The sequence below is a fragment of the Zootoca vivipara genome, chromosome 4, assembly GCF_963506605.1.
Source record: "Zootoca vivipara chromosome 4, rZooViv1.1, whole genome shotgun sequence".
Lineage (NCBI taxonomy): Eukaryota > Metazoa > Chordata > Lepidosauria > Squamata > Lacertidae > Zootoca > Zootoca vivipara.
Window position 1 is genome coordinate 31,278,195 of NC_083279.1, and position 26,017 is coordinate 31,304,211.

The 26,017-nt window shown below is 43.0% G+C and overlaps 1 protein-coding gene across 2 annotated transcripts in view; it reads right to left on the reverse strand.

Moving 5' to 3' along the window:
- CYFIP1 (cytoplasmic FMR1 interacting protein 1) overlaps positions 1-23,719 on the reverse strand; it is a 61,654-nt gene extending 37,935 nt beyond the window's left edge. For both annotated transcript variants that reach the window (XM_035116313.2, XM_035116314.2), the window contains exons 1-15: positions 23,544-23,719; positions 14,024-14,147; positions 13,826-13,915; positions 12,442-12,519; positions 11,857-11,958; positions 11,394-11,575; positions 8,098-8,194; positions 7,783-7,911; positions 5,342-5,446; positions 4,568-4,659; positions 4,270-4,387; positions 2,934-3,056; positions 2,006-2,131; positions 1,731-1,897; positions 21-168 (exon numbers count right to left, since the gene is read on the reverse strand). In XM_035116313.2, coding sequence (XP_034972204.1) covers positions 21-168; positions 1,731-1,897; positions 2,006-2,131; positions 2,934-3,056; positions 4,270-4,387; positions 4,568-4,659; positions 5,342-5,446; positions 7,783-7,911; positions 8,098-8,194; positions 11,394-11,575; positions 11,857-11,958; positions 12,442-12,519; positions 13,826-13,915; positions 14,024-14,140 — 1,674 coding nt within the window. In that variant the 5' untranslated portion in view covers positions 14,141-14,147; positions 23,544-23,719. The remainder of the gene's footprint in view (positions 1-20; positions 169-1,730; positions 1,898-2,005; positions 2,132-2,933; positions 3,057-4,269; positions 4,388-4,567; positions 4,660-5,341; positions 5,447-7,782; positions 7,912-8,097; positions 8,195-11,393; positions 11,576-11,856; positions 11,959-12,441; positions 12,520-13,825; positions 13,916-14,023; positions 14,148-23,543) is intronic.
- Between the last annotated feature and the right edge of the window lie 2,298 nt (positions 23,720-26,017).

The following is a 26,017-nucleotide window of genomic DNA, read 5'->3' on the forward strand; positions in this document are numbered from 1 at the left end:
AATTAAGAGAGAGAAATTACCTGGGTACTGGAGGGGCCCACTGCTCGTCTCGGGACTTTGACATCAAAGCCACTTTTGGGATCCTTCTCTCCCCTCAGCGCAGGGTCATTAAACGGCTCACGGCCACCTTCCCAGTCGCACACAGTCTTTCTGATCGCCTGGAGAACGCTAGTCACGATCCAAGAGGGCATGTGAGTTCCTGATAGAAGTGTGAACTCTTCCATAATAACCACAAGCATCCTGACACATGCATTTTAAAGGCACCACACATTCCTCAGATGGCTGAAACTGCCATATCGAGAAGACGCCTCATTTTCCACCAACGGAATGGCTAAAGCAAACATTCCATATCCTTGTGAATTCTTAAGCCTGGAAACCTCTGCTTTTAAATAATTGAGGACACAGCAGGTTTCTTTAGATTTACCATTCAAGTGCAAGTAACACCTTTCATTGCATCAAGGGGTGGGGGGGTCTTGTGTCAAAGGGACAGGGGGGTCACAGACAGTGCAGGGTCAAGTAGCTTCCTAAACCTGCCTCCAACATCCACACACTGAGCATGAATATCTGTAGCCCTCACTCCAACACACAGACATCCATGTGCATAAACTTTTGTGGAAGGTTGGAACCTTGTGCTCTCCCCTTAAGATGCCCGCACTCAACACATGGGTGTTGTAGGGAGGAGGGAAGCTGTAGAATGTCAGTCCTTGGACAAGTTGTACAGGCCTGCTGTTTCTTCAATGTGTAGAGGCCCCTTCACACTTTGAAGTGCTGTTACAGCTCCAGGGGCCTTCTGGCAGTTCTCTCACTATGAGAAGTGAAGTTACAGGGAACCAGGCAGAGGGCCTTCTCGGTAGTGGTGCCCGCCCTGTGGAATGCCCTCCCACCAGATGTCAAGGAGATAAATAACTACACAACTTTTAGAAGACATCTGAAAGCAGCCCTGTATAGGGAAGTTTTAAATGTTTGATGTTTTGTTGTGTTTCAAGTATTTTGTTGGAAGCTGCCAAGAGTGGCTGGAACAACCCAGTCAGATGGGGGGGGGCATATAAATAATAAAGTTATGGTGGTGGTGATTATTAAAATTGCAACTGTGATGTAGACCCTTGTGAAGGAAAATGTTACTGGATATATATGGTTTAGCTTTGTTGCATAGGCAACATGCAAAGTGACTGTGCCATTACTTTCTCTCAAGAAATCTAGGGAACTGCAATTCTGGGAGGAAACAAATTCCCAATAGCCTCACTAAGGAGGCAATCTACCAAGCCCTGCCTAAGAGATATGAATACAGCATCCTCTTCCTACTTTCCTAACTAATGACACGCATATAATGCCAGTCCATTGCCACCTGATATCTGATCACTGGCCAGAACAGTTGCAGAGTAGCTCATCTGCAACTGCGGGAAGTATGGCACGAGAGTGCTTGCAACTGCCTCCTTGGAGCTGTCATAACTGCTTGGACCAGTTGCAAAAGCTCCGGCAATACTGCACAACTGCTGGGCCGTGTGGTCTGTAGGACGCCGGGTAATACGGGTGGCCAGGAGAGGGAGAGCAATTGCACACAGCAGGTTTTGCAGATCCCATCCAAAAAAACATTCTCAAGTTTCCACTGGGAGAATTCAAGACAGTCCCACTGCATTTTAACAGATGCTCTCAGGAGCTATGTTTTCTTTTAACAAATACTGCACGGCTGAAAGAAAAGCTAAATGACACGAGAGCGCGTTAGCCACCACCTTTGGATGACATTCTTCTTCTTTTTGATGGCCTGTCTCAATGGTTCTCTAAGCGTAATCTGGGCGAAATCCTGGAGCGCGGCATAGATGGTATGGCGAATGGCATGATTGAAGACGCTTTCCATCCTCCCCATTAAAACCTGCAGCCCTTTAATCATCGCTATAACCTGTTGGGGGGGCAGGGAATTGGTTTTCACATAATTAGACAAAGCACAAGTCATGAAGAGAAAAGAGGTGGGGGTGATCCTGGTCAGAGGGCAGTTTCTCTTTCTTACCTCAACAAGAGCAAACTTCTCTTCGCTGGTATAATTGTATCGTGTTGCTCTTTCGTACTCTTCTGCATTGTCCGGGCAATCTTTGTTGGAATATTTGTCTGTTGGGTGCACCAGCTTCCAAGAATACTGCAATTGATGAAGGGGGTTAAGAATGGCCAGAACTAACAAAAATTGAACTGAGAAACCACTGTAACAGCTGCAATACACCACTAAGGCTGAATGAAAGCTTATATACTATTGTGCTTTTGAACAGGCAACTGCATTTCATTAGATCAACAGTTGCTAAGCCAGGCATCCCCAAACTTCGGCCCTCCAGATGTTTTGGACTTGGACTACAATTCCCATCATCCCTGACCACTGGTCCTCTTAGCTAGGGATCATGGGAGTTGTAGGCCAAAACATCTGGAGGGCCGCAGTTTAGGGATGCCTGTGCTAAGCCCTAAAATAGGAAGATCAACACCCCCAAGCTAACAAATAAAGTGATGACGTGAATATAGAAGCAAGCTTCTCCGTGTGCACATGGAGCTTTGGCACTGAAACTTGCATGATGGGAAACTCTTCCACAAGGAAGTGTTTCCAGTGGCTTCTGCAAAATGGCCATAACAGTAAAACAGTGGCTTTTAATCTTATATTCTGCTATAAATATTACTAAGAGGAAGGTGGACAAAAAACCCCACAAAGATTTCATACCAACTCAACTGGCGGAAAAACTCCTTCACAGCCTGCAAATGTGACATTCAGACATATCTTCCACATAATAGCTTTGAGTCTATTTGAGATCTTTAACTCATCCAAGTAAGGGTACAAACAGAATATCACATGCTGCTCTATAATATGCCATCTAAAGATTACAGTGAAAACAAAACATTTCCACTCCCCCCCCCAGTTGCTACTCTTTAGAACTTTCCACAGCCTGCCCGGCACATACCACTTCCATAACATGTGCACTCCATTGAGACAGAAGTTGAAGACCTTGGAGAGAAAGGTCAAAGAGCTTCCGATACTCAGCATCAGTCTTCTGAGCTTCTTGGCGGCCTGATCCAGTCACTACCTGTAATGAAAAGAATGCTTGTTAAAACATGCAGTGCATATATGACTAAACATGAATTGTTTTAGAGTGCAGAACATAACCATCTGTGTGTGCTTTTTGGGTTTCAAACCTTTATAAAAAACACGCTGAGGCTCACTTTCCATATTACAATATTGGAGCTGCTTCCCCATAGTGTAGCCCCATGCTGGTCCACTCAACGCCCACGGAAGTGGGTGGCGCTGTGGTCTAAACCATTGAGCCTTTTGGGCTTGCCGATCAGAAGGTCGGTGGTTCGAATCCCTGTGACGGGGTGAGCTCCTGTTGCTCTGTCCCAGCTCCTGCCAACTTAGCAGTTCAAAAGCACACCAGTGCAAGTAGCTAAATAGATACCGCTGCAGTGGGAAGGTTTCCGTGTGCTCTGGTTTCCATCACGGTGTCCCACTGCGCCAGAAGCGGTTTAGTCCTGCTGGCCACATGACCTGGAAAGCTGTCTGTGGATAAACACCGGCTCCCTAGGCCCAAAAGCAAGATAAGCGCCACAACCCCATAGTCACCTTTGACTGAACTTAACCGTCCAGGGGTCCTTTACCTTTTTCTCAGCACCCATAACAAGCTACAATTCGCAGGATTCTTTGTGGGGGAGACATGTACTTTAAATGAGTAGTGTTTTAAATTTATGACGAACAAGCATTTACACCACTATTTTCCCCGCTGGTCGAGCTGCCTCTGGTCTGGAACTCTCTCCCTTTAATAAGCGGGTTGGGAACGGAAAGACCCATAGTTAAATATACCAATGTGCTCTTTCTCCACCTTACTTTACAAATTTTAGAACTGAGGCTGAAATATACTGTACAGTACTTAAGAAATGAACCCTGTGATCAAATTAAATCCTTGGTAATGCACATCACATGGCTTGCTGCCTTTCCAGGCTAAATATTTTCACAAACAAACTTGTGTCTAGTTGTTGTTTTTAAAGAAGTACCGTATTTAAAAAACCTGGTATGGAACTTGTTAGAAAACTGACGTGCACAAATTTAGAATTCACTAATAGCACTTTGCCACTCAAAAGAGTGCAAATGTTTTACTGACACCACGCAAGTGTAAGACTAACGCTACCTAGTCTGTACAAGAAAGAGGGGCACATTTTTACGTTTAGGACTGCTAATGTAACAGGTTGGGTGCATATAAAACCCGATTTCATCCAAAGACTCGTGTCCTGCATTAATCTACACACCTCACTATTGCTGTAACGAGCCAGTTCCGAAATAAAACGCATGTGGTCGTCTCTTATCTGGATCATTTGCTCACAGATGTTGTACTGGGGACTGCTGCTGGAAGAAGTGCATGTCCACCTAGGGTAGGGAAAAAAGAGAAAAGAAAGCATGAAATTACTAAAATAAATTTTATACAGTCCCATGGCAAAGAGATCCATGCCCCACAGATGAATTTTCTTTACGTGAACTGCAAGAATGACTTGGAGCAATTTCGTAGTTCTTGTAAAAAGGAAACTAGCATGTCTTTTCAGTTCTTACCTAGATTTATTTTCTTCATAGTGAGCACTAGTCTTAATGTATCTCGCCAGTTCGATCTGCATGTCGCCAAACAGTGGAACTACTTGCAGCTGCTGGACTCGAGAGAAAACAAATTAAACAAAGTTAATTACCGTATGTGCACCTTCTGGTTTCGTTCAGGACTTAGCCACACAATCAGCAAATACATAAGCTAACTCTACAATTCTGTGATATGCAATCATGACTCTCCGTGGAAAGAATATTATTTTGTAAAGGTACCAAAAACAACAACAACAATGCTGCGGTTTGTGCTGGCAAATTACAACATTCCCAGAACAGAACCAACACCTTCTGCTGGCAATAGTGCCTTCAACACACACACATCTGGCTTGAAACATCAGGGCAACACTAAGCAGCGGGGAATTTGTCATCTGGACATGCTGTCAACTTGAAATATAGTGGGTTGCATCCAACAATATATACTTGCACAATAATACATCCTCTCCCCTTGAACCCCCCCCCCCCATTCTGGTTCTGGAGGCCCCCCAAACACTTCAGAAGGTATGAAAAGGGGGGGAAGTTGCATTGCACAAGCAGAAATCATTGTGCAAAAAGGAAGACATCAATGGATACAAACCTATGTATTTTAAGAATCATAGGTAGGAAACCACCTTCATGATGTAATCAGAGCCAGAAAAGTTCGCATGCCTAGTCACTCAGGTGACCAACCAACCACGTACCTAAGTAATATATAACCACTCCCTTTTCAAAAGACAGACAACCTTCTTAACCAACCTTAAAAAACTTGTCAATCTTGTTCAGATTTATCCTTTTCTTGGCATCCAGCTTATAGATGTTACTAACACTGCCATCCATCAGATACAAACCAAAACCCATTACCTGAAAAGAGAATAAAATAACATTAAGACCTGTTGCTTGATTCTTAACTTGACCAATGCTCAAAGCAACAAAATGTTGCAAACCTTCCTCAAAATAGATAAAGTTTATTAGAACATAATGGCACAAGCATCATAAATATGATTCACCATTTTCTTTGTTTTTCTACCATTGACCAAACTCTCTTTTCTAATTATGCATATGCACTTTATTTTCTATTATTTAAGTACCCCCAGAGTCATGCTGGACCTTTGCCTTGAGGCCATGATGAGCTGACATGATGGCTGATAAACCAAGGATGAATCCTGACATGGCAGAGGTGCTGTGCCTCAGGGATGCTCCTTGATAAAACATGGACACCAAAAGCCCAGTTCCTGTGACTCACAGTGACTAATTCCAGCTACAGTTAGGGCATCAGCTATGCCTGTTCCTGGTCCAATATAACCTGGTCATAGCTATCTATGATCTGGAAGCCTCCCAAATCAGGTTACCAAAATGTATTCTATACAGGGCTTTATTTGATGATGGTTTAGAAGCTGCAGCTAGTGTATTGCACCAGTGCCATATAGGCTACTCAATTCAATCAAAATAAGAAAATTCCTTCAGTAGCACCTTAAAGACCAACTAAGTTTATATTTTGGTATGAGCTTTCGTGTGCATGCACACTTCTTCAGATACACAGTTAGCACTTCGCACAATTCAATCAGTTAGCATTAACTTATAAAAGCCCTAACTGGCTTGGAATCTGAAGGAGCACCTCTTTCCATTATCAGCCTGTCTGTGTGTTAAGATCTGCAACAGAGCTTTCTTATGGTCCCACCATCAACAGAAGCCCATGGAGATATGACGCAGCCTTCTTCGTGACGGCAACTCAATGGGGATATTTTTCTTCCCCCAAGGATCAGCTAGTGCTGACATAAATTGCTTCTCAGTGCTGGAGGACAAAAATATATCCCAGGTGACTAGCCACTCAGACTTGGGGGAGATTTCATCCAAGACCCAAATATGGCAACCACTGATGTCCAGAACAAAACACTGAAGTCACCAAGTCTTTCCAAGATAAAATTTTGATCATTTTTACAACCATGAAATTTCAGAGAGGTATATGCATGATGCTCTCTGTACATATACATTTTTCTCGGACCTAGTCATCTGGAAGTTGTTCATGTAGAAATCTTGAAGCTTCTCTGATAAGAGCCCAGTTTCTAATTTAAGGTTTTCATAATTGTAATATATTTGGGAGATATCAGAAGCAAGTGAATTCCAAAACTATCCTTCCTAAAATATTAAAATCAATCATTAACTCTAAACACAGAGTAAGACTGTGCTTCACCAGAGGCCATAGAAGTAGGCACCTGGATTTTTTTAAATAAAACACAGTCGAATACGTTAAGAATAAGCACAATAAGTTCTGGAACCCATAGAATATCCCAGCAAATTTTACCTGCTACATTTCAGAGCTATAAGCACCTGAAGGATAAATGCTTCAAATTATTCAAGTACAGTCATATCTCAGTTTACGACCGCCGCGGTTTGCGACCGATCGGATTGCGACCGCCATGGACCCAGAAGTGTTTACATCCGAGTTCCGCAGCGTGCGGATGCGCAGAAGTGATCTGCGCAGTGCACGCATGTGCAGAAGCGCTCTATTGCCGCTTCGCGCAAGTGCAGAAGAGCCGCTCCATTTACAACGTACTCGGGGAGCGACCGGCTCCCCGAAACAAATTGCGGTTGTATGACTGTATGTATGACTGTATGGTAATCAGATTTGAAAGCTGTTATACTAGTTTTCCTGTGCAGTCCTAGATATACTGCAAAAAGATTCCTAGGCACAAATAAACTACCCTTTCCAACATTTTAAAAATTACTACGGTATACTCATTTGGCTAAAAACCATGCGGAGCCATTTGGAGGCACAGTGCCGAAAATTTCCTGGGGACAAATACATTGCTTTTTTCAACATTACTATATTCGTTTAGCTAAAAGCCCATATAATGAATGCTGAGCAATTTAGTTCCACTAAGCATTGCAAATGATAGATTTGCCTCTGCATATCTTTTACCCAATATGACAAAATGACATAAAAACATTCTAATTCCATTTTTGCCTTTTCTCTACCCCCTTCATTAAAATCATTTAGTCCCTGTGCATATAGAAGTATGGAGGGAGGGAGTCACATACATAAAAGAGGCTGAAAATACTTCAAAGAGCATACCAATTATGCAAAGTTACTTGACAACAAACCTCTAGCATTTCAAGAGTATTTTCAATGCTCACCCAGCATCTCTCCCCTCCAACCCCCCCCCCCATGTTGAAATGCTTCAAGCAGCATATCTTACTTTTAGGAGCATATGCTTCTCACTAGGCGTTAGATACATTTTGTTTTCATAATAATCGATGCATAAATTCACAATATCAGCAAGCAGCTCTTCATAGCCAGGAATCACCTCAAGTTGTTGCTGTAAAGACTAGAACAGAAACCAGTTTAACTTTGTATAGAGCAAAGGGGGGGGATCAAGAGAGAATATTTGTGGAACTCATACATATGGAAATAGCTGGATTTTATTATATTATTAAGCACGTAAGATACCGTGCTCTGTACAAGAATAAGAAGGTAATGATGACACCATAGTTTTGTTTACTTAAAAACATACCTGCGTAATCTTATTGTGATTAGCAAGAAACATGGAGAGGTTCTGGGATTCTTGAATAGACTGAGGATCGGCCATTTTACGCAGAAATTGGGCAGCCCTTCAAAGGAAACAGGAAAAAAGAAGTTAAATCTTGCAAGAACGATAGACAGAGAGCCCTTATGTCACTGGCCCCTGCAAGAAAGCACATTACTGCAAAGCCAAGTGTATGAATTAAGGACATTAATGATTCGTTGTCACTGGATAAAGACGGCTTCTGCTGGCCTCCACTAGCTTTTCTGCTGCTAGAGAAGAAGCCAGCACACACATGTGCAAATGCATGCACACTATGGTGTGGGATCCAATGTCACACCTTGATGAGCAATGTAGAAACCAATATATGTGAGTGCAGTGGGCAGGAGACTCAGGTTGTTGTCCCGACACACTCTGTTCTGTCATTATTTTCCAGCAGCAATAATTTGTGATGCAAGTGACTCACGGTTGCCAGCATAGGGGCAACTGGCGCATTCATGGAGACTGATCCTGCAACAGTGGCTTTCCATTAGGATCAGTTCTGACAGGGTAATTAGGCGGAGCCACTTCTACTTTGGAATCAACTTTCAGCAGTAACTACCTACGGTAATTTTTAAATCATTCTTGACGAACCACGCAGAATGCAGGTGTGTGTCAAGAACAGCACCCAAAATCAACTTCATTTTTTCCTTCCTGAACTTCTTTCTTTTTTTCACCTTCCTTTTTAGGCTGAAATATTTGCTTATTTTATATTTCTAATTCACCCCTCTTGAGTAGACAGCAAATTTTAAGACATGCAACAATATAAAAATACACCGAGAGGCAAGGACTTCGTTTATGGTTGGAAGTTAATAGATTGACGTCATACAGGTAGCAAAGGGAAAAGGTTGTGAAATAACACTCAGTGATTGAATGGCATCTCACTTAAGACAAGTCAAACCATGCAGGCAAGAGAATAAAGAAACCTCCTAGAACTTATTACACACCCATAAGGGGTGCAGATCCAAACTACCAATTTTAAACAAATAATTAAAGTGGGAGTTAGCTGGGTGTGTCGTTTTCAGCTGCCATCTGAAGACAGAGCTCCTAGAAAACTGCCTTCTCTCTTTGCTTCCCCACCCTCACCCCCTCTCACTCACACACTACCCTTAAGAAGTCCAAAAGCAACAGCACAGCCTGAACTGCACGCGGTTTTACACTCAGACACTAGGTGGTTGTCTTCCCCGCTGCACAGAATGGGATTTTTCTGAAAAGAGCAGTGTGGGATTAACGAAGCTATTCATCATAATTAACATCATAATTAACCACCTGGCACATTTCCGTCGGGCATCGTTTTGCAGGTGTTATCTCAGAGGAAGAGGTGCTTGTTGCCTACAAGGAACCCAAACCTATGCACTTTTTCACAGAAGCAAGTCCTAAGGTATGAACTGCAGGTGACTGCAGCATTAAGGCACAGAACATAGAGATAACACACTCGGAAGACAGCAGCTCAAACATCTGATGAACCCAGCTTGATTTTATTTTTTAAGCTGTGCTGATGCTAAAACCTCCTTACAAATAAGATTGCTTCCTTATGATAGTGCAATGTGCCACAGGTCCATCCCATTGTAGCTCAGACTAGGTTCCTTATTGCAGTGGCAGAAGACACTTCCCACTGAAGTTAGAAAGGCTCTGCCATGGTTTACATCTAACAGGTTGCTAACTTTAATTTCTTGGGGGTTTTTATAAGCTACCGCAGAATTATGAGTTCACTCAAGAGCAGTTAATCTATGTTCTCATCTATTTTATTTACAGAGGGTTTTTTGTGTATACTGCTATGGTATTATTGTGATGTTCAGCGGCTTATAAAAATTTGTGATAAATAAAATCAGACCTGGCAAGACTCGCAAGGTCCCACCATGAGCAGAATGGAATGCCACTTATGTGCAATGGAATGTCTCATGCATTCCATGCCCTCTCCCCACCCCCACCCCCAGCACACTCTCAATATCTGGCCATGAGATAGTGGATTCTGCCCCCAAGCTTCAGACTGTGGTGCACCAGAAATGAAGGACTGTACCTCAACAAGCATGCTTTGGAGGCTCTCTATTGACGTGGTTCAGAACCGGATATGGGCACTGAAATTGTTCCGAGGCTGAGCCCCCAGCTCTAAGAAGGTTCCACCAGAATTAATGCATTTTCCAGTGCAACATTTTTCTCCAACCTTTCTCCAACAGTTATCACCATTGGGGGTGCTTTTGCAAAGATGCTCATGGAGGCATATTGTAACAGAAACGCAATTTCAAAACGGGCAACCCATTTGTATTCCACCCCTCCAGAAAGAGATATCCACGCACAAAAGTCATCTCTCATCTGCCTCATGCACATTTCCTGAAGAAACAGGTAAGAAGAAGGTCACATTGACACTAGTCCCCAATCCATAGCTGTCAAGTTTTCCCTTTTCTCGCGAGGAAGCCTATTCAGCATAAGGGAATTTCCCTTTAAAAAAGGGGGAACTTGACAGCTATGCCCCAATCTTGTGCAATTTCTAACCTGAGCCCACCTCTTCTTGTTTCAACTCACTGTGAGAATATTTTCCAGGACACATTTTATACCTTTTGGGGGGGTGGGGTGGGGAGATATATATTTTACAAGTATACACAAAATGTGAATATAGCATACAGCAAACAACTAGTGCCATCTTGTGGCCACATTGTCCTGTGGTGCTATAGGCAACTTCATATGCCAAGAGAAAAAGAATTATTTCCTTTTCCATAGGGGTAAATGCTGCCAGAAGACTTAATCTGAAACTCCTTGCAGAGAATGAGCCTCTATCAAACAGAGGTTTGAAAACAAAAGAAGTATGTTTCCAGTATATAAACACTCTTGAGGGTTGTCCGACATATTATAATTTTTCTGATGATACACAAAATACTTCACATGTACTCATAAAACTGTCAAAATATGTGTACACAATGACTGCATTTTTCTACATATTTCTATAGGCATGTATGCTAGGAAGCTAGTATGTCTCACAGCAACCTGCCACAGAGGTATTCGGAGATGAAAACATGTTTGCCACCACGCAATCGGTGAAGTAGCCTTAATTCAACAGGTATGACCAGGCACAGGCAAACTCGGCCCTCCAGATGCTTTGGGACTACAACTCCCATCATCCCTAGATAACAGGACCAATCGTCAGTGATAGCAAACACGATACTAAAACTCTGTACTAGTTGGCATGATTCACAGTAACAACATAAACCAACTATACAAAACGCTGCCCCCAGCCCCACAGAGCATCTCACCGTTTGTAGGCCGAATGGTCATTCTTCACGCTGCACTTCATATTTTTCAGCTCATCCAAAACAGCAAACATGTTGATAAATTTTCCCAGAGTGATCAGATATGCTTCAGACACAAAGTCCTTCCTCCTCTCGGCATGACACAAACGCTTCACCTCTCCACAGAATCTTTCGATTGCATTTCTCTGTTGATAAAAACAAATCTCTGTTGTTGTTGTTGTTGTTGTTGTTGTTGTTGTTGAAAGTAAGAGTGCTACCCACAGGTTGTAGTGATCAGATTTGTCCATACACTGCCATACACAAAATGACTCTCCACGTGAACCAGTCATTAAGTAATAAATACCACACATATCTACCATGGAACGGTCAAGGCAGATGAGGAAGGAAGAATGCTGGAAAAAGCAGCAATCATGGAAAGCACTGGGGAAGCAGAACAACCATCAAGCTAGCAACCAATATCATTTACCTGAAAGTACATAAAATTCATCAGTTTTGTGACCTCTGGTTCCAGCACTTCCACTGTTTTTTCATAAATTTCCACTCTGTTTGGCTGCTCATTACATTTCACCTGAAATGGGGAGGGCAGAATTTGTCAGATTACGGTATATATTCTTCATACACATCTTCCTCACCTAGTTAACCTCCGCACACAAAAATATCTATTTCAAAACATGCAAGCTACACTATGCCACATAACACAGCTTCTTATCGAGCACTTGATTCAATAACTATTTTACCCAATGCAACACACTTGAGTCAAGCCCTGGGAAGGGCTTGCCTAGTAGTTCAATAGCAGGTCTGTGGTGTCTCTTACAAAGACCGAGAGAGGGGTGAGTACAGCTTCACATTGGTTCTGCTTCTAGTCCTACTAAAATAGAGGAAGATCATCTCCAATGTCAGCACCTGCCCTCTTTCCACTGCACAGCACTTCCTCATGAATTTTGTAACGTTGTCCCCTATTGCAGTAAAAAATATGTGTGCTGCAAGAATGAGAAAGCATCCAAGAAAAAGATAGGAAGTGATCCCTGTACACTGAGACATGCGACCTTACCTGAGGAATGGCTCTTGAGCAGCTTCTCCATGTATACAGCATGACAGCATATTCTTGCCCTTCTTCCAACATTTCGTTCTGTCATAAAAATAAAAGCTGTTATTTCGACGAAGAAGGTGCACACGGAAGTTTACTGGTGCTAGCGGCAATATAAAGAATGAGAAATAAAACATCTGTCTGGCATCTCAGAAGAGATAAGCTAAAAGCTTTCATCGGAACACCGACCAAAATTTTGCTTTGACTATTTCTCCAGCTCTGAACAGCACCAACTGGGAATTCTAAGCCCTGGTTCTTCCAAGTAATTGTGCTTAGGAACATAGCCAAATCTTTTGTTTTCAACAATAATGGTTACGGCTTCAACAAATTACTGAATGAATACTATCCCCTAACCAACGGTGGGAGAAAAAGGTTCTTGGGATGCTTAATTGGTATGTGCCCAATACTAAACTCTCACATTTGAGCAGAATCATATAACAGTCCAACTGCAGAAACAGAGTACTGTGTTATTTATACCAGGTCAGACTGTTAGTCCATCGAGCCAACTGCCTCCTCTGACTCGCAGTAGCTCTTTAGGGTCCTACACAAAGGGTCTTTCACATTGCTTGCTACCCAATCCTTTCAAAACTGGAGATGCCAGGGAATGAGCCTCGGAATGCTACAAAACATGGCCCCTCCCTTAAAGACAAAGAACCTTGGACCTCTAGCATCCTAAGTGAGAATCGTGCATCCTAGACCAACCTTCCCTAGCCTGGTGTTTTTGGACAACAACACCCATCAGCTCTAGCCATCAAAGCCTTCCCCTTTAAATCGTAAAAAGAAAGGCTAAGCAGTGAAACTTGCCAATCCAGTATATAACTAAGGAATAATGTAACACAAGACGGCTTATTTTAGCAGAATCAAGGATCAAGACAGTCTACGGTCAGCATTTCTCAGACTTTTTTGAGTTAACTCTATCCCCTTTAAGCTTCCTCTATATTCTGGTGCCTCCTCCTACAACTTACATTTAAAGAACTTCAAATAAACTTTTTTTTTATTTGTTGGACCTAAATAATCACAATGATACAAACTGAGAAAATACACATACACACACAAAATAAAAGAATGAAATTACGACAAAGTTTCTACCACAGAACAGGTGAAAGTACTGAAAAGTATCCAGAACATATCCAGAATATACACATATAGTTTAACACTTTTTTCCCAAAAAAGCGCGCCATATGAATTTTCCAGGTTGAAATAAACATAATAGCATAATTTCCCACTTCCTTCTACTGTAATCAGATCCCGACAAAAGAAAATCGTTCAGTTTTTACCATGCTACCCTTTCCCCACTCGGGGACCCCACTGAAACAGGAAGGAAGAAAAACACAATTAAAATATTTACCATATTAGAATGAACAGTTGCCTGTTCGATGTATCGTGCAATGCCTGTGACAAATGCATTCCTGTCTTCAAAATTGGTGTTGAAATTTGGCTGCATGAAAGGAAATAAGACACCAAAATGATCAAAGGTCTTGAAGAAGTTTATTCAAATGGTGGTCTTAAACAGGTCAACAAATATTTCATTTTGCAGATGCCATACCTGATAAAGCAAGGATGATGGAGGGGGCTCAATACATGGTTGTTGGTCTGGCAGTGGCAATTCTTCCAAGAGATCGACATTGGACAAAGCGTCCTCCAAGGTAACTTGGGCAGTCATTTTGGTTCTATAAGGAGCAAACATAACTTTAAACAACTGGCAAAATCCATAACAGGTAGAGATGACCTGCATCATGCTGTAGACCAGCAATGGTTAATCTTTTTTCATACTCAGGGACATTTTGACCCATGGGTCCAGTCATCAATGAACAGCATGTCAAAGAGGGCACAGCAAAAGCAGATGTGGCCAAATGGATGAAACCACTCCATTTCCTTTAAACTCAACAAATCTGAGGGGGATCTTTGTGGTGGTACAAATGGTTTCTGCCATCACAGTATCACAGCAGAGTAGTCAGTAAAAGAAAATTCAATTTTGTTTTGTTTTTTTAATTAAGACATGGAAACAATGGGGGAGGGGCACAAAAAACATTTTGGCATCACCACAGCGGTACTAAAAAGGGGCATAAAAAACCCTCTCAGAGATGTCAGATGTGGCCTGCAGGATAGGCAACCCCCCCCCCCCTATTCTGGACATAAAGGTGCCTGGTGTGTGCAAAAAAGGAAATTATGGGATCCAGTTCCTTTTGGGTTTAAGCATTAGACTGGAAGCCACAGGCAAAGAGGAATTCACTGCCCGCAAGTGAGTAGGTTGGTGGAGAAGGATGAAGCATTCAATCTCTCCTCTGTATCAAGCATAAAACCAAAAAAAATCCTTCAGTAGCACCTTAAAGACCAACTAAGTTTTTATTTTGGTATGAGCTTTCATGTGCATGCACACTTCTTCAGATACACTGAAACAGAAGCATAAAACCGTGTGAGATACTAGAGGAGTGTAGCCCCATCTTCCACAACCAGCATAGAAATACAGGCCTCCTTCCTTCCTCTGCAGTCTTGTAAAATAAATAACCAAATAAATAAAATGCAGTGGCTCCTGTGGGCATACTTAAAAGGCTGTCCTTGCTTTCGTGTTTCACAGAGAACAGTCAACATGATATAACTTCAGCCCATCACACTCGTAAAGAACGACTGAGATGTGAAGAGTACCACATCCTGGGGAGCTTTCACTCATAAGTTTACCACATGTGGGGAAACGTTCGGAAGAAAAATTCACCGAAGATGACAGGCAAAAGTCATAACATTAGTAGCTATCACAACAACAAACAATTGCAAGGTCCTTGCTTCTATCTATCACATACTGTCTATCTCAGGGGAGGAGGAAACTCTTCCCCAAGCCACACCCTTTAAAAGTGATGCTCCTCACTATAAATGTATCATTACACAGCCTCTTGCTTCCTTGAAAAGAGGCTGGAGAGGGGTCTATAGGTGGATAAAACCTAGTAGCCCCTCTGACCCTGCCCCACCACTGAAATGTGGCCCCCAGAAGATTATTCATGAGTGAATGTGGTCCCTGGGCTGAAAAATGTTCCCCATCCCTGGTCCAGCTAAAAGAACCCAGTATTTAATTCCCAGGTGACCAGAAGTCTGCTTCCAAGTCAACAGCCTTTGACCTGGAAATGCAGATGTGGTGGGATCTGCTGCAGTTCCTCATTTATTGTTATTCTTAGAATTGGTAGTGACCTCAAAGGTCATCCAACCCAATCCCCTTCTGATGCAGGAGACCCACTGCTACATAATTCCCATCTCACTGCTGATTCCTGGAACTGCAAAGGAATTCTCAAATTAAGTTCTGGAGTGTCTTGGCTCAACTTAAATCCTTCTACAATTCCCACATCATGGCTTCTTACCGGTTATGTTGCCAAACTGTGCACGGTGAATGATTTCTTAAGCCTCTTGCAATGACAAACCTAGCGACCTGATTTCTACTTTACTATAGCCTCTGCAGCATCCTTTCATCGCCAGCATTCAATATTGTGCCATTATACCCTGACATGACTCTTCAGCTCTGTCACTGAGTAAGCAGGGCTAAATTTAGTCAGCGTGGTTACTGGTAACCTACAAACTGCATAAACTCACTACGGTAATTCAGAAATAGTGACTCACTTTCAAATGGTTTGCCTATACTTATAGGCAATTTTGGCTATATTTACTTATAGGCAGTTTTGCCTATACTTTTTCTTCCTATACTGGAAGAAAAACAAAGGCCGCCGCTAGTCGTAGAAAAACAGCACCTATTCATCATCATCATCATCAACTCTCAATATATGTACAAATTCAGCCAGTGAGAGCTATTGTTGTTGTTTCATTGGCAAGATGTAGACCAGTACCCTGGCTGTTTCTATATTAGAACAAATTCAATTTTAAGTCAACAGGCAAAATTTTAACTCACCAAGCAACTTTTTTAATCTTGGGTGTTGCTTTCAGGTAAATACTGATCAGAATTTAATTTTGTAAGCATTTTTAGGGCACAATTGTCCGTGACTGCCCTACCCCCATTTTTAAAATGGGGATGAAAAAACAAAACACACTAATTCAGTAACTGTTTGGAAGAGAGAGATAACAGAATGAAAACATGTGTGCATACTCATCAGCATTCCATTCTGTGTTTCAATTTCAAACTCCAGATCAAATTATCTCCATTATTTTTCAATGATGGTTAGGGAAAGTTGTGAGGAAACTATACTGGGGTTATCAATATACGGTAGTCTGAGATCACCAACTAAAGACTGATATAACCAACTAAACTTGGTATCCATGTTTCCATCATAGTTTTCTGCTTGAAGTTCAATGACCAGCTTGATCCCTGCTCCCTTTTCTAATGGCAAAGTGGAAATGGTCCAAGATACACGTTATTATAAATATCTGAAGCAAAGCCTCTATAATATTGTGCTATACAGTACTTGACTTCAAGTGGGACCAAATCTGCTTCAAAGTCATTTATAGCTCAACACTAACCATATCTACAGTGGCACCTCGACATACGAACAACTCGACAACCAAATCGCTCGACATCCGAACGAAAACTGTGGCGGTTTTAGATAGGGTTTTTTTTACTTACGGATTTTTCCGTTTCCAATGCATTCCTATGGGAAATCACGTTTCCAATGGCGCTTTTCGACTTACGAATTTTTCGACCTACAAAGGTGCCTTCGGAACGGATAAAATTTGTAAGTCGAGGCACCACTGTACTTATAAAGAAGTCCTATGGGATTCAATGGATCTTACTCTGGTAAATGGGGTTAGGACTGCAGCCTTCACTAAATTATCAATTGGTTTTAAAGTCAATTTATTCTTGCATGCCTCATTTAAACATACTGTAGTCAGAAGCGTGTCTTGTATTACCAAGACCACTATGGATTTTCTCTTTGGTTTGTCTGGGCATATAGATTTGAAGTGGGGTGAACAGAACAAACCTTTTGTAGTTTCTCTTTAAGAGATGTGCATACATCTTACACTTCCTTATTTTAACTCTAAGCAAGCAAGAAAAACCAGCATTTGACTGACAGAGAAACAACGGGAAGAGCGCTCATCAGCACAAAATACTGTGATTCAAAAAAAGAAAGAAATCAGCAGATTGTCACATAGCTACGCCTTGTCTACATTGCAGACCTATTCAGTATTTTTTAGCTTATTCAGGTTTCTAAGCTGTGGGTGGATGAGGCAAAGTGTTCCCCTCCTGGCCCAGCACAGAAACAGAAGAAACTGCAGAAAGGAGGGACAGGGTACTTTGTCCCTACTCTAGCATGCAACAAAACTGCATATATAATTCACAAATAGTTCAACTCAAGGCTGTAAAATGTTCTTCCTGAAGACAGCTCCATCACTGCCCACCTTCCACTGAAAACGTGATTATTCTGGAGGTTTTTTATATATTTTTAATTTAATATTTGTTACTGTGGCCTTTTGGCTGTGATGTTTTAAGTCCATCATAAATTGTTTTATAGTGCTTTTTTATTGTTGTAAACAAACCTGAAAAACTTAGTTGGGAAAGAAGGGACCTAAATGTTTTAAACAAATAAAAAGGCACCACAGAAGAATACCGCAATAAGATTTGCCATGTATATATAAACATGTTGAGTTCTCTTCTGGAAGCATTTTTAAAAAACTATAAACAAGTTCTCAAGACTCCCTGAAAAGTTTATTTCCACCATAATGAAGGCAATTATGGTCCCAACAAAGCTGAAACTTCTCAACAGAAACGAGCAAGAAACCCTAAGAGCAAAAGCCTCAATATGTGACGAGTAGCAGATCACCTGAACCATCAGAGGGTTGGACTCTTGATGTTCCTTGCAACTCTGATTCTATGAAATAACTGCCATGCAGTTCTGCACACAGTTAGTTATCTTGTACAAAGGATATTTGGTAAAGGTAAAGGGAACCCTGACCATTAGGTCCAGTCGTGACCGACTCTGGGGTTGCGGCGCTCATCTCGCATTATTGGCCGAGGGAGCCGGCGTACAGCTTCCTGGTCATGTGGCCAGCATGAGTAAGCCACTTCTGGTGAAACCAGAGCAGCGCACAGAAACGCCGTTTACCTTCCCGCGGTAGGCGGTACCTATTTATCTACTTGCACTTTGACATGCTTTCGAACTGCTAGGTTGGCAGGAGCAGGGACCAAGCAACCGCCAACCTTCTGATCGGCAAGCCCTAGGCTCAGTGGTTTAACCCACAGCGCCACCCGCGTCCCACAAAGGATATTTACAGCTGGCTAAAACCGGCCACATAACTTGCACATCTAAGATCTTTAGATGAAGATTCCTTTTTCACATGCAAATTTCATATGCAGCTTAAGAGAAATGCAAAAAATAGCTACTCCATGCATGAAGCACCATCTGCACAACTTCCTCTCTTTCACTTCTGCTCAGAAAATTCCTCTCCAAGGACAGATGCAGTGAATCCATTCAGAGAACCTTAAAATTACCGAGTTGGAATGTACTGGAAGAAACCAAGAGAGGTCTATGGAAGCTTGGAGACAAAAATCTTGAGTAGCAGAGGGGGACCCTGAGGAAAATGAAAACTACAGTGTACACTGCAAAAACTGCATGTAATATTCCACTATTTCTTTCCTCATGGGACGTTTCCCTATCACTATTTTAACCGGGGTTAGCTAACGTAGTGCCTTTCAGATGTTGCTGGAATACAACTCCCATCATCTCAAACCATTGGCCATACTGGCTAAGGTTGATAAGAGGGCACCACATTAGCTACCTCTGATCTGAAGAAAACACAGGTGTGGAAGAAAAGCCACCAAACCACCAATAATTCCAACCGAGTACAGTGCATGCGCACAGTGGCTAAATCTACACCCCAAAACTTCTTGTTTCTATATTAGTTAAAGGAGTCCATGTAAGCTGCAACACATCCACTAGTCACATCATGTATGTGCATGCTTATCAGCTTCCTACAATCTATCACACTGGTTTTCACTTCTAATACCCAAATAAATGCTAAATACCCTGGTATCTGTATTATGCCAAACACCTTATTCTTCCTTAAGTCATCTTGCAGAGATATCCAACCATGTTAAAGAGTGCAGGTAGACTGACATGAATGGATGCCCCACAAACAAGAGAGGGCATTGTGCTATGTAAGAGCTAGCCTACAGCCTAGAGTTGTGCAGACAAAAAAGTTTAGATCCCACTGAGAGCTAGATCTTTAAAACACAAGTAAAGTGCAGCTGGATGAGGCCCAAGTTCCATTTAGTCCTGTTCTTACAGTGGTCAACCAGATGCCTATGGAAAGCCTGCAACCAGGGCCTGAGTGCAACATGCGCTCTCCCCAACTGTGAGTTCCCAATTCAGAGGTCTACTGCCTTCGCCAGTGAAAGAACAGTCACTGAGTCATCCATAGCCCTATCCTCTTAGTGTGACCACTCTATAGAACCCCTTACGTGAATAGCAGGAAAACAGAAGGTATTCCTGGTAGTCACTTTCAGGAAGCTCTCACGTATTCATGGCTATATGTTGGACCTTGAGGGATGGAAGACGAGAACATGACAAATGCTCCTGAATTCCTTTTTACAACCATGTCCCTTCCAAGCTACATGAGACTAAGGTTGGGTTCAATTTTTATATTCCATTAGAATATTTTCTTCGGCTCCTTTTTTGTCCAACTACATTATCAGCATTTAACTGGAATACTCTGGGCTACTTAAGTTTGATTCTTCAATATTCTCTTGAGAATCCCTTGCAGTACAAACGTGGACTTCATTAATGAATAAAAAAAAATCATATTGTAAGAGCAGCCCTACTGAATCAGAGTGAAAGCCAGATTCTATTCTAGCATCTTGTATTCCACAGCGGCCAAAGCCTACTTTGGCCACCTCATGAGAAGAGAAGAATCCTTGGAAAAGACCCTGATGTTGGGAAAGATTGAGGGCACTAGGAGAAGGGGACGACAGAGGACAAGATGGTTGGACAGTGTTCTCGAAGCTACAAACATGAGTTTGACCAAACTGCGGGAGGCAGTGGAAGACAGGAGTGCCTGGCGTGCTCTGGTCCATGGGGTCACGAAGAGTCGGACACGTCTAAACGACTAAACAACAACATTCCACAGCGGCACATCCCATTTAAAAGCAAGAAAGTTCAAAACAGTTCTGACAAGATTAGCAATGAAAACTAATGGGAGTACGCAAAAATGGCGAAACCTACCGGAAGAATAAGAAACCAAGAAGACTTTTTAAAATAGAGTGGGGGAAATTTATTGATTATCTGAAGATGCATTGTAAACAGATCAAAACATTAGCAGGACTGATATAAACATGTGCAGTAAGAGATAGACAAGAGAAAATTGGTAAAAAGATTTGAATTGGATATGCAGTAATAAAAAGATATAAAATAAATAACTGCAGAAAGGATGGGAGGGGAGTCGAAGGGAAAGTAAACTGGTTCTGTAAATAATTGTTTTTAAAATATTTGTAAAATGTGAAAATGAAAAAAATAAAAGCAAGAAGGTTCATTGGCATCTAAAGAGATTGCTTAAAACAGCAAAACATTAACAGGTGTGAGTTAAGAGAATTTGTGTAGTGTGTTAATTAAATTGTTTGTACACAGGACACCTGTTCTTGATCTCCATTCCTCAATGACCATGTGAAAAATATGTGAATCACAGTATCCTAAATATAGAAAACACTGGGAAGAGTAAAATAATTTTGCATAATGCTGTGGCCAGAAGACCATTAATGTAAATTATGTTCACTACCCCAAAACCCAACCAAAGGGTTCATTGTTGTTGTTTAGTCGTGTCCGACTCTTCGTGACCCCATGGACCATAGCACGCCAGGCACTCCTGTCTTGCACTGCCTCCCGCAGTTTGGTCAAACTCATAATTTTGCATAATGCTGTGGCCAGAAGACCATTAATGTAAATTATGTTCACTACCCCAAAACCCAACCAAAGGGTTCATAATGTAGTGTTATGCCTGAATGCCTGAACCCATCCCTAGAATTGAGGCTACTAAAATCAGCCTAAAATGCAAGTATTCCAACACCCCGTGTCATATTTCAGTGTTTTGCAAGTTCAACTTTTGTGTTAGGGTACTGAAATGTGAGTGCCTCTCAGTGAAAGACACTGATTTTGGAACACCTGAAACCTACACTATATAAACTGCTTACTGCAGAAATTCACAAAACTACAAGAGAAAGGCGCATATTTCTGGAAAAGCCTGCCAGTCTTAGGTCTGGCCAATTTAAAACAAGTTCATTGTTTTTAATGATTAGTTGCTATTTAATGACAGCTGCTTTCCTCTATGCATGTTTACTCCAAAACAAGTCCCATTAACTTCTGAGTAGGTCTGCAATGGATTATGGTAGTCAAACTCCATTACCTTTCAGACTAAGGCACGGGTGTCAAACACAAGGCCCGGGGGCCAAATCCGGCCCGCCAGACCTCGTCATGTGGCCCGCCGAGCGCCCCAGCCAGCGGGACCCAGCAGCGGGACCTTGCTGCTGAAGCGCCGCGCCGACAAAGCGCCGACAAACAGCTGGGTCCTGGGGGTGTTAGAAAGGCGCTGCGTGGAGCGCCCCGAGCCACAGCAGGAGAAGGAGGAGGCAGCTTGCCGGGTCAGCGCCCAGCAGCGCCGCACGGAGAGTGCCGAGCCTCTGGGACGCAGCAGTGCTCTGTAGCACTTTGAATCGTCCTCCTCCTGCCACGGCTCGGCGCCTGGAAACGGCTGCTGCTGCTGCTGTTGCTGCTGCTGCTGCTGAAGCACAGACAAAGCACCCAGCAGCGCCGCGTGGAGCTGCATGTAGAAGGACCCCAGCATCTCCAGGTACCAGTAGCTCTGCAAAGCTCCTGCATGAAACCCTAGCGAGCCTCCACCACCCAGTGCAGTTACCAAAAATCATTTTTCAATAAATTGTACAATAATTGTACATTTGAATATCTACTTGCCATTATTCTGACTATGTTTCTGCTTTCAGAGCTAGTTATTACTGACATTATTACAAAAAAACAGTAATAATTGAATGCAGTGACAATAATTTATGATAATAAAGAGTGGACACATAGTCCTACAGATACAACCGGCCCTTTGAGGGTGACCAAACTGCTGATGCGGCCCCCGATGAATTTGAGTTTGACACCCCTGGACTAAGGGGTGCTACCAAAGATTAACTTTCTCACCCTTTCAATGTGTGTCATATCCAAAGTCTCCTTCAAATTACCCTAGTCTCTTAGCAAGTTATGATACCTTCAAGTTTCCCCAAGCTTTCTGTGAAATTTCTCAAAATAGAGGGCTGGTCTCACTCTCTCTCTGGTCACCCCACAAACGCCTAACAAAACATATGTGGGTGGGCAGGCTGGCAATTTGTCTGGGCTTCTTTACAATGCTGAAGTGTGGGACCAAAGGGTGGCGTTTTCTGCCAAATTAAGAGACTTAAAACTCGGATCTTCTGCATACAGAGCAAGCTATACGACTCCACAATGAAATTTATCTCAGGTCAAGTTGTGGAGGGCGAACATGCTACCTTGAGCGTTTTGAGTGTTTACCAAGCGATGCAGGGAGATCTTGCGCGCACGTTAGGAGAGCTGGTGCGCGGAGGTGCTTTTCAAATTCCTGTTTTTACACCTTCCCCACAACCTTATCAAGCTGCCTGAGGCCGCTGCTCACCACGGGCAGCAAAACGACCCCCACAAAAGCCCGCCACTGAACCGAGCCTTGACCTCCCCAACCCCACCCCGGGCTTCCTCCCACCCCCTTGGCTGCTCCGGCCCTCGGTCTCCTTCCAAAATGAGGCGAGGCTCGGGGGACAGAAACTGGGACGCTTCACAGGCAGCGAAACTTCCAAGGAAGTTTGGATTGAAGCGCCGAGGCCCGCCCCAAAATCCACAGGCAGAAACAGCCGTCCGCCCCTCCAGGTTAGGCCATACTGTATAGCAGGGCAAGGAGGGCTCGGGTCTCTCGCATGCAGCCGAAGCTCTCAATGCCCGGCATTTTGTTGCAAGAGAGGAAAAGAGCAGCAGCTTCGCAGAGGGCAATTTCCTCCCCGGGGCCGGGCGGATAAGGGCGCGCCTCAAGGAAAGTTTCTCTCGCGCAGCCTCCAAGGGAGAAAAAGGCCCGCGGCTTACCTCCGCTTGAAGCCCGCGGAGCCCCCCGCACTGCTCTCCCTGGGGCGCCGCTTCCCCCCTCGAGCGCAACGGCGAGAAGGTGCCTCTGCGTCGGCGGAGGGGTCCTTGCCAGGGCCGCTTTCCTTTTCCCAGGGCCGCACGAAGCAGGGAGTTTCCTGTCTGAGTCACTCAAACAAGGAAACCGTGCCAGGAAACACCCTTTCCTGCAGCTCCTCCCCCGTCCCGTCCCAAACCCTCAGCCATTCCTCTCCAAGGCAAAGCTACCCTGCTCGCTCGCTAGCCTGAGCCAGCCTCCGGCTCCTCCTTCCTCCCAGCCAGCGATTCTCCTCCCACAGCTTGCTCACACAGCCGTCGAAACGGGTCCGGTTTGCAGAAGGCGACGGGCGCTCAGCTCACAGCTCGGATCGCTGTGAAGTTAGGCACCCCGCAGCACAAAAACTGTTGAGAACGATTTTGGCTGCACGCATCGCGTGCCTTCTTTCATTGCAAGTTTAGGGATTTCGTGGCATTATACCCTTTCTAAATCTCCCAGCGTCCTCTCATCTCGGCGTCCAGCTGAGGCAATTTCAGAACGATTCTTAAGGTTATAAACGTTCCGCCTTGAATTTATAGATACTGTACACGAGGACAAAACGAGCACATCCTTTTCGTAAAGAGCAATGCCCATTTTATACCTCGGCTTGTCCTTTCAATAGTCTTTTTTAAAAAAATATCTACCCTCATAAAGCAATCTGGAACTAATCCATACAATGGATCAAGTAATACAGCTTTAAATCTCGCTGTAAGGGAAGAATCCTAAATTCTATCTGGGAATGAGAGCTGAATGGAGAATTGAGCAAAGGCTCAAACTAAATCCTGTAATTTACGCTAGTCTGGACAAAAGTTGGTGCGTGGTTCTCTCCTTTTTTGCTCTAGGTTGCCACAGCAAAAGGGCCTGGTGAGGCTCACTGGTAGTAACTGGACTGGTTTTCAATCCAGCAAATCCCCTCCATGCCCATGGCCTTTCTCTACCTCACCTCAGAAACACTATTGGGTTTGGGAGAGGGGTGTCCTCTGGGTCCTACTGGCAGTAGCTTCAGCCCACCCACAATTTTGGTGGCCAAAAGGTCACATCCAAACTCTCCAGCACCACAGATTGGACTTTCTCTGTAAGGTCTGAAATGTGAAACAGCTTTGAAATAATCAGCAGCTACAATACAGCTTCATCAGCTGTATCCCATTCAGAAGGAACATTTTTTTAAAGGCCAGCCACATGATTTTATATTATCCACAATTTAAAAGTTGTGCAGTCATCGTTGTCCCCTAAAAAGGAAGCCACATTGTTAGCCCTGTTCCGTATAATTTTCTTTCCAGGTGAGAATCGGTAAGAAAGTGCAAGCATTTATATCCCTAAAACTGTGTGATACACAGTCCCCAGGTTGCTGGATGAGACCATAGAATCATAGAGTTGGAAGAGACCACAAGGGCCATCCAGACCTGGCTAGTCATTCCTTTTCTGGGTGCCTTTGAAAATTGTTCAGAAGCATCAGCTAGTGCAGTAATCAACAACATGCTTCTTGAGAGGTGGAGACTAGTTCTCTCATATTTCACCTATTCTAGAACAGAATGTACAGACTCATTTCTTTCCAGCTCCAGTTCAAGGCTTTGGATATCAAATCCCTAAAAGGAGCTTCTGAACGAGACAGATACACACAAGTTAAAATATTCTAAAGACATCCTGATCCTCTTCTGATCTTCTATAGAACATCTGAAAGGAGCAGACAAACGAGTCTAAATGAAGCATATTTAGCTCCATTCTACTTCCAGTGACAGCTGAAGACTCTTTTCTTCAAGAGAACATCTGTTTTCATGTTGTCCATTCTTGCTCTGTTCATTATACTGATTTGGTTGTTTACTGGGATTATTAGATGCTTTCATTATTTTGAAATCTTATTAAAAACCAGATTAAATATTCTGTTTTACAAATTGTCAATCTTACTGGGCAGGTGGCACATTTTGAGAAAGTGCTGTGGATGCCACACACAAAGTAGTTGGTATGAAGGTATAACACAATACAAAATGGTTGTTGTGAGAAAGAAGGAAATGGGATAACACAACATGACTCCATGGGGATGGTGGGGATGGCTTCACACAAAATTAGTAATACTGTAGTACAGTGTTCTTCCCACCTCCAGACAACCTCATGCTTGTCATGGGAAGTCACCCATGCCTTGCTGCTCCAAATTATGCAGATCACATAATATTAATTCCTATCCAGATAATGCTGTTACTGTCTAATAGAAATCCCCAGTACCAGTATTCAAGTGGATCAAACCACACATCTTTCTCACACACACTCATGCACTTCTCACATTCAAAGTCACACATACATATTTCACACTTTCTGCCCAGGTGTATCTTTGTCGCAGACCACAAACACAAACAGACCAGAACCTTTTCTCTCTGTGTTTGTGTATTTCAACATGCATCTCTCT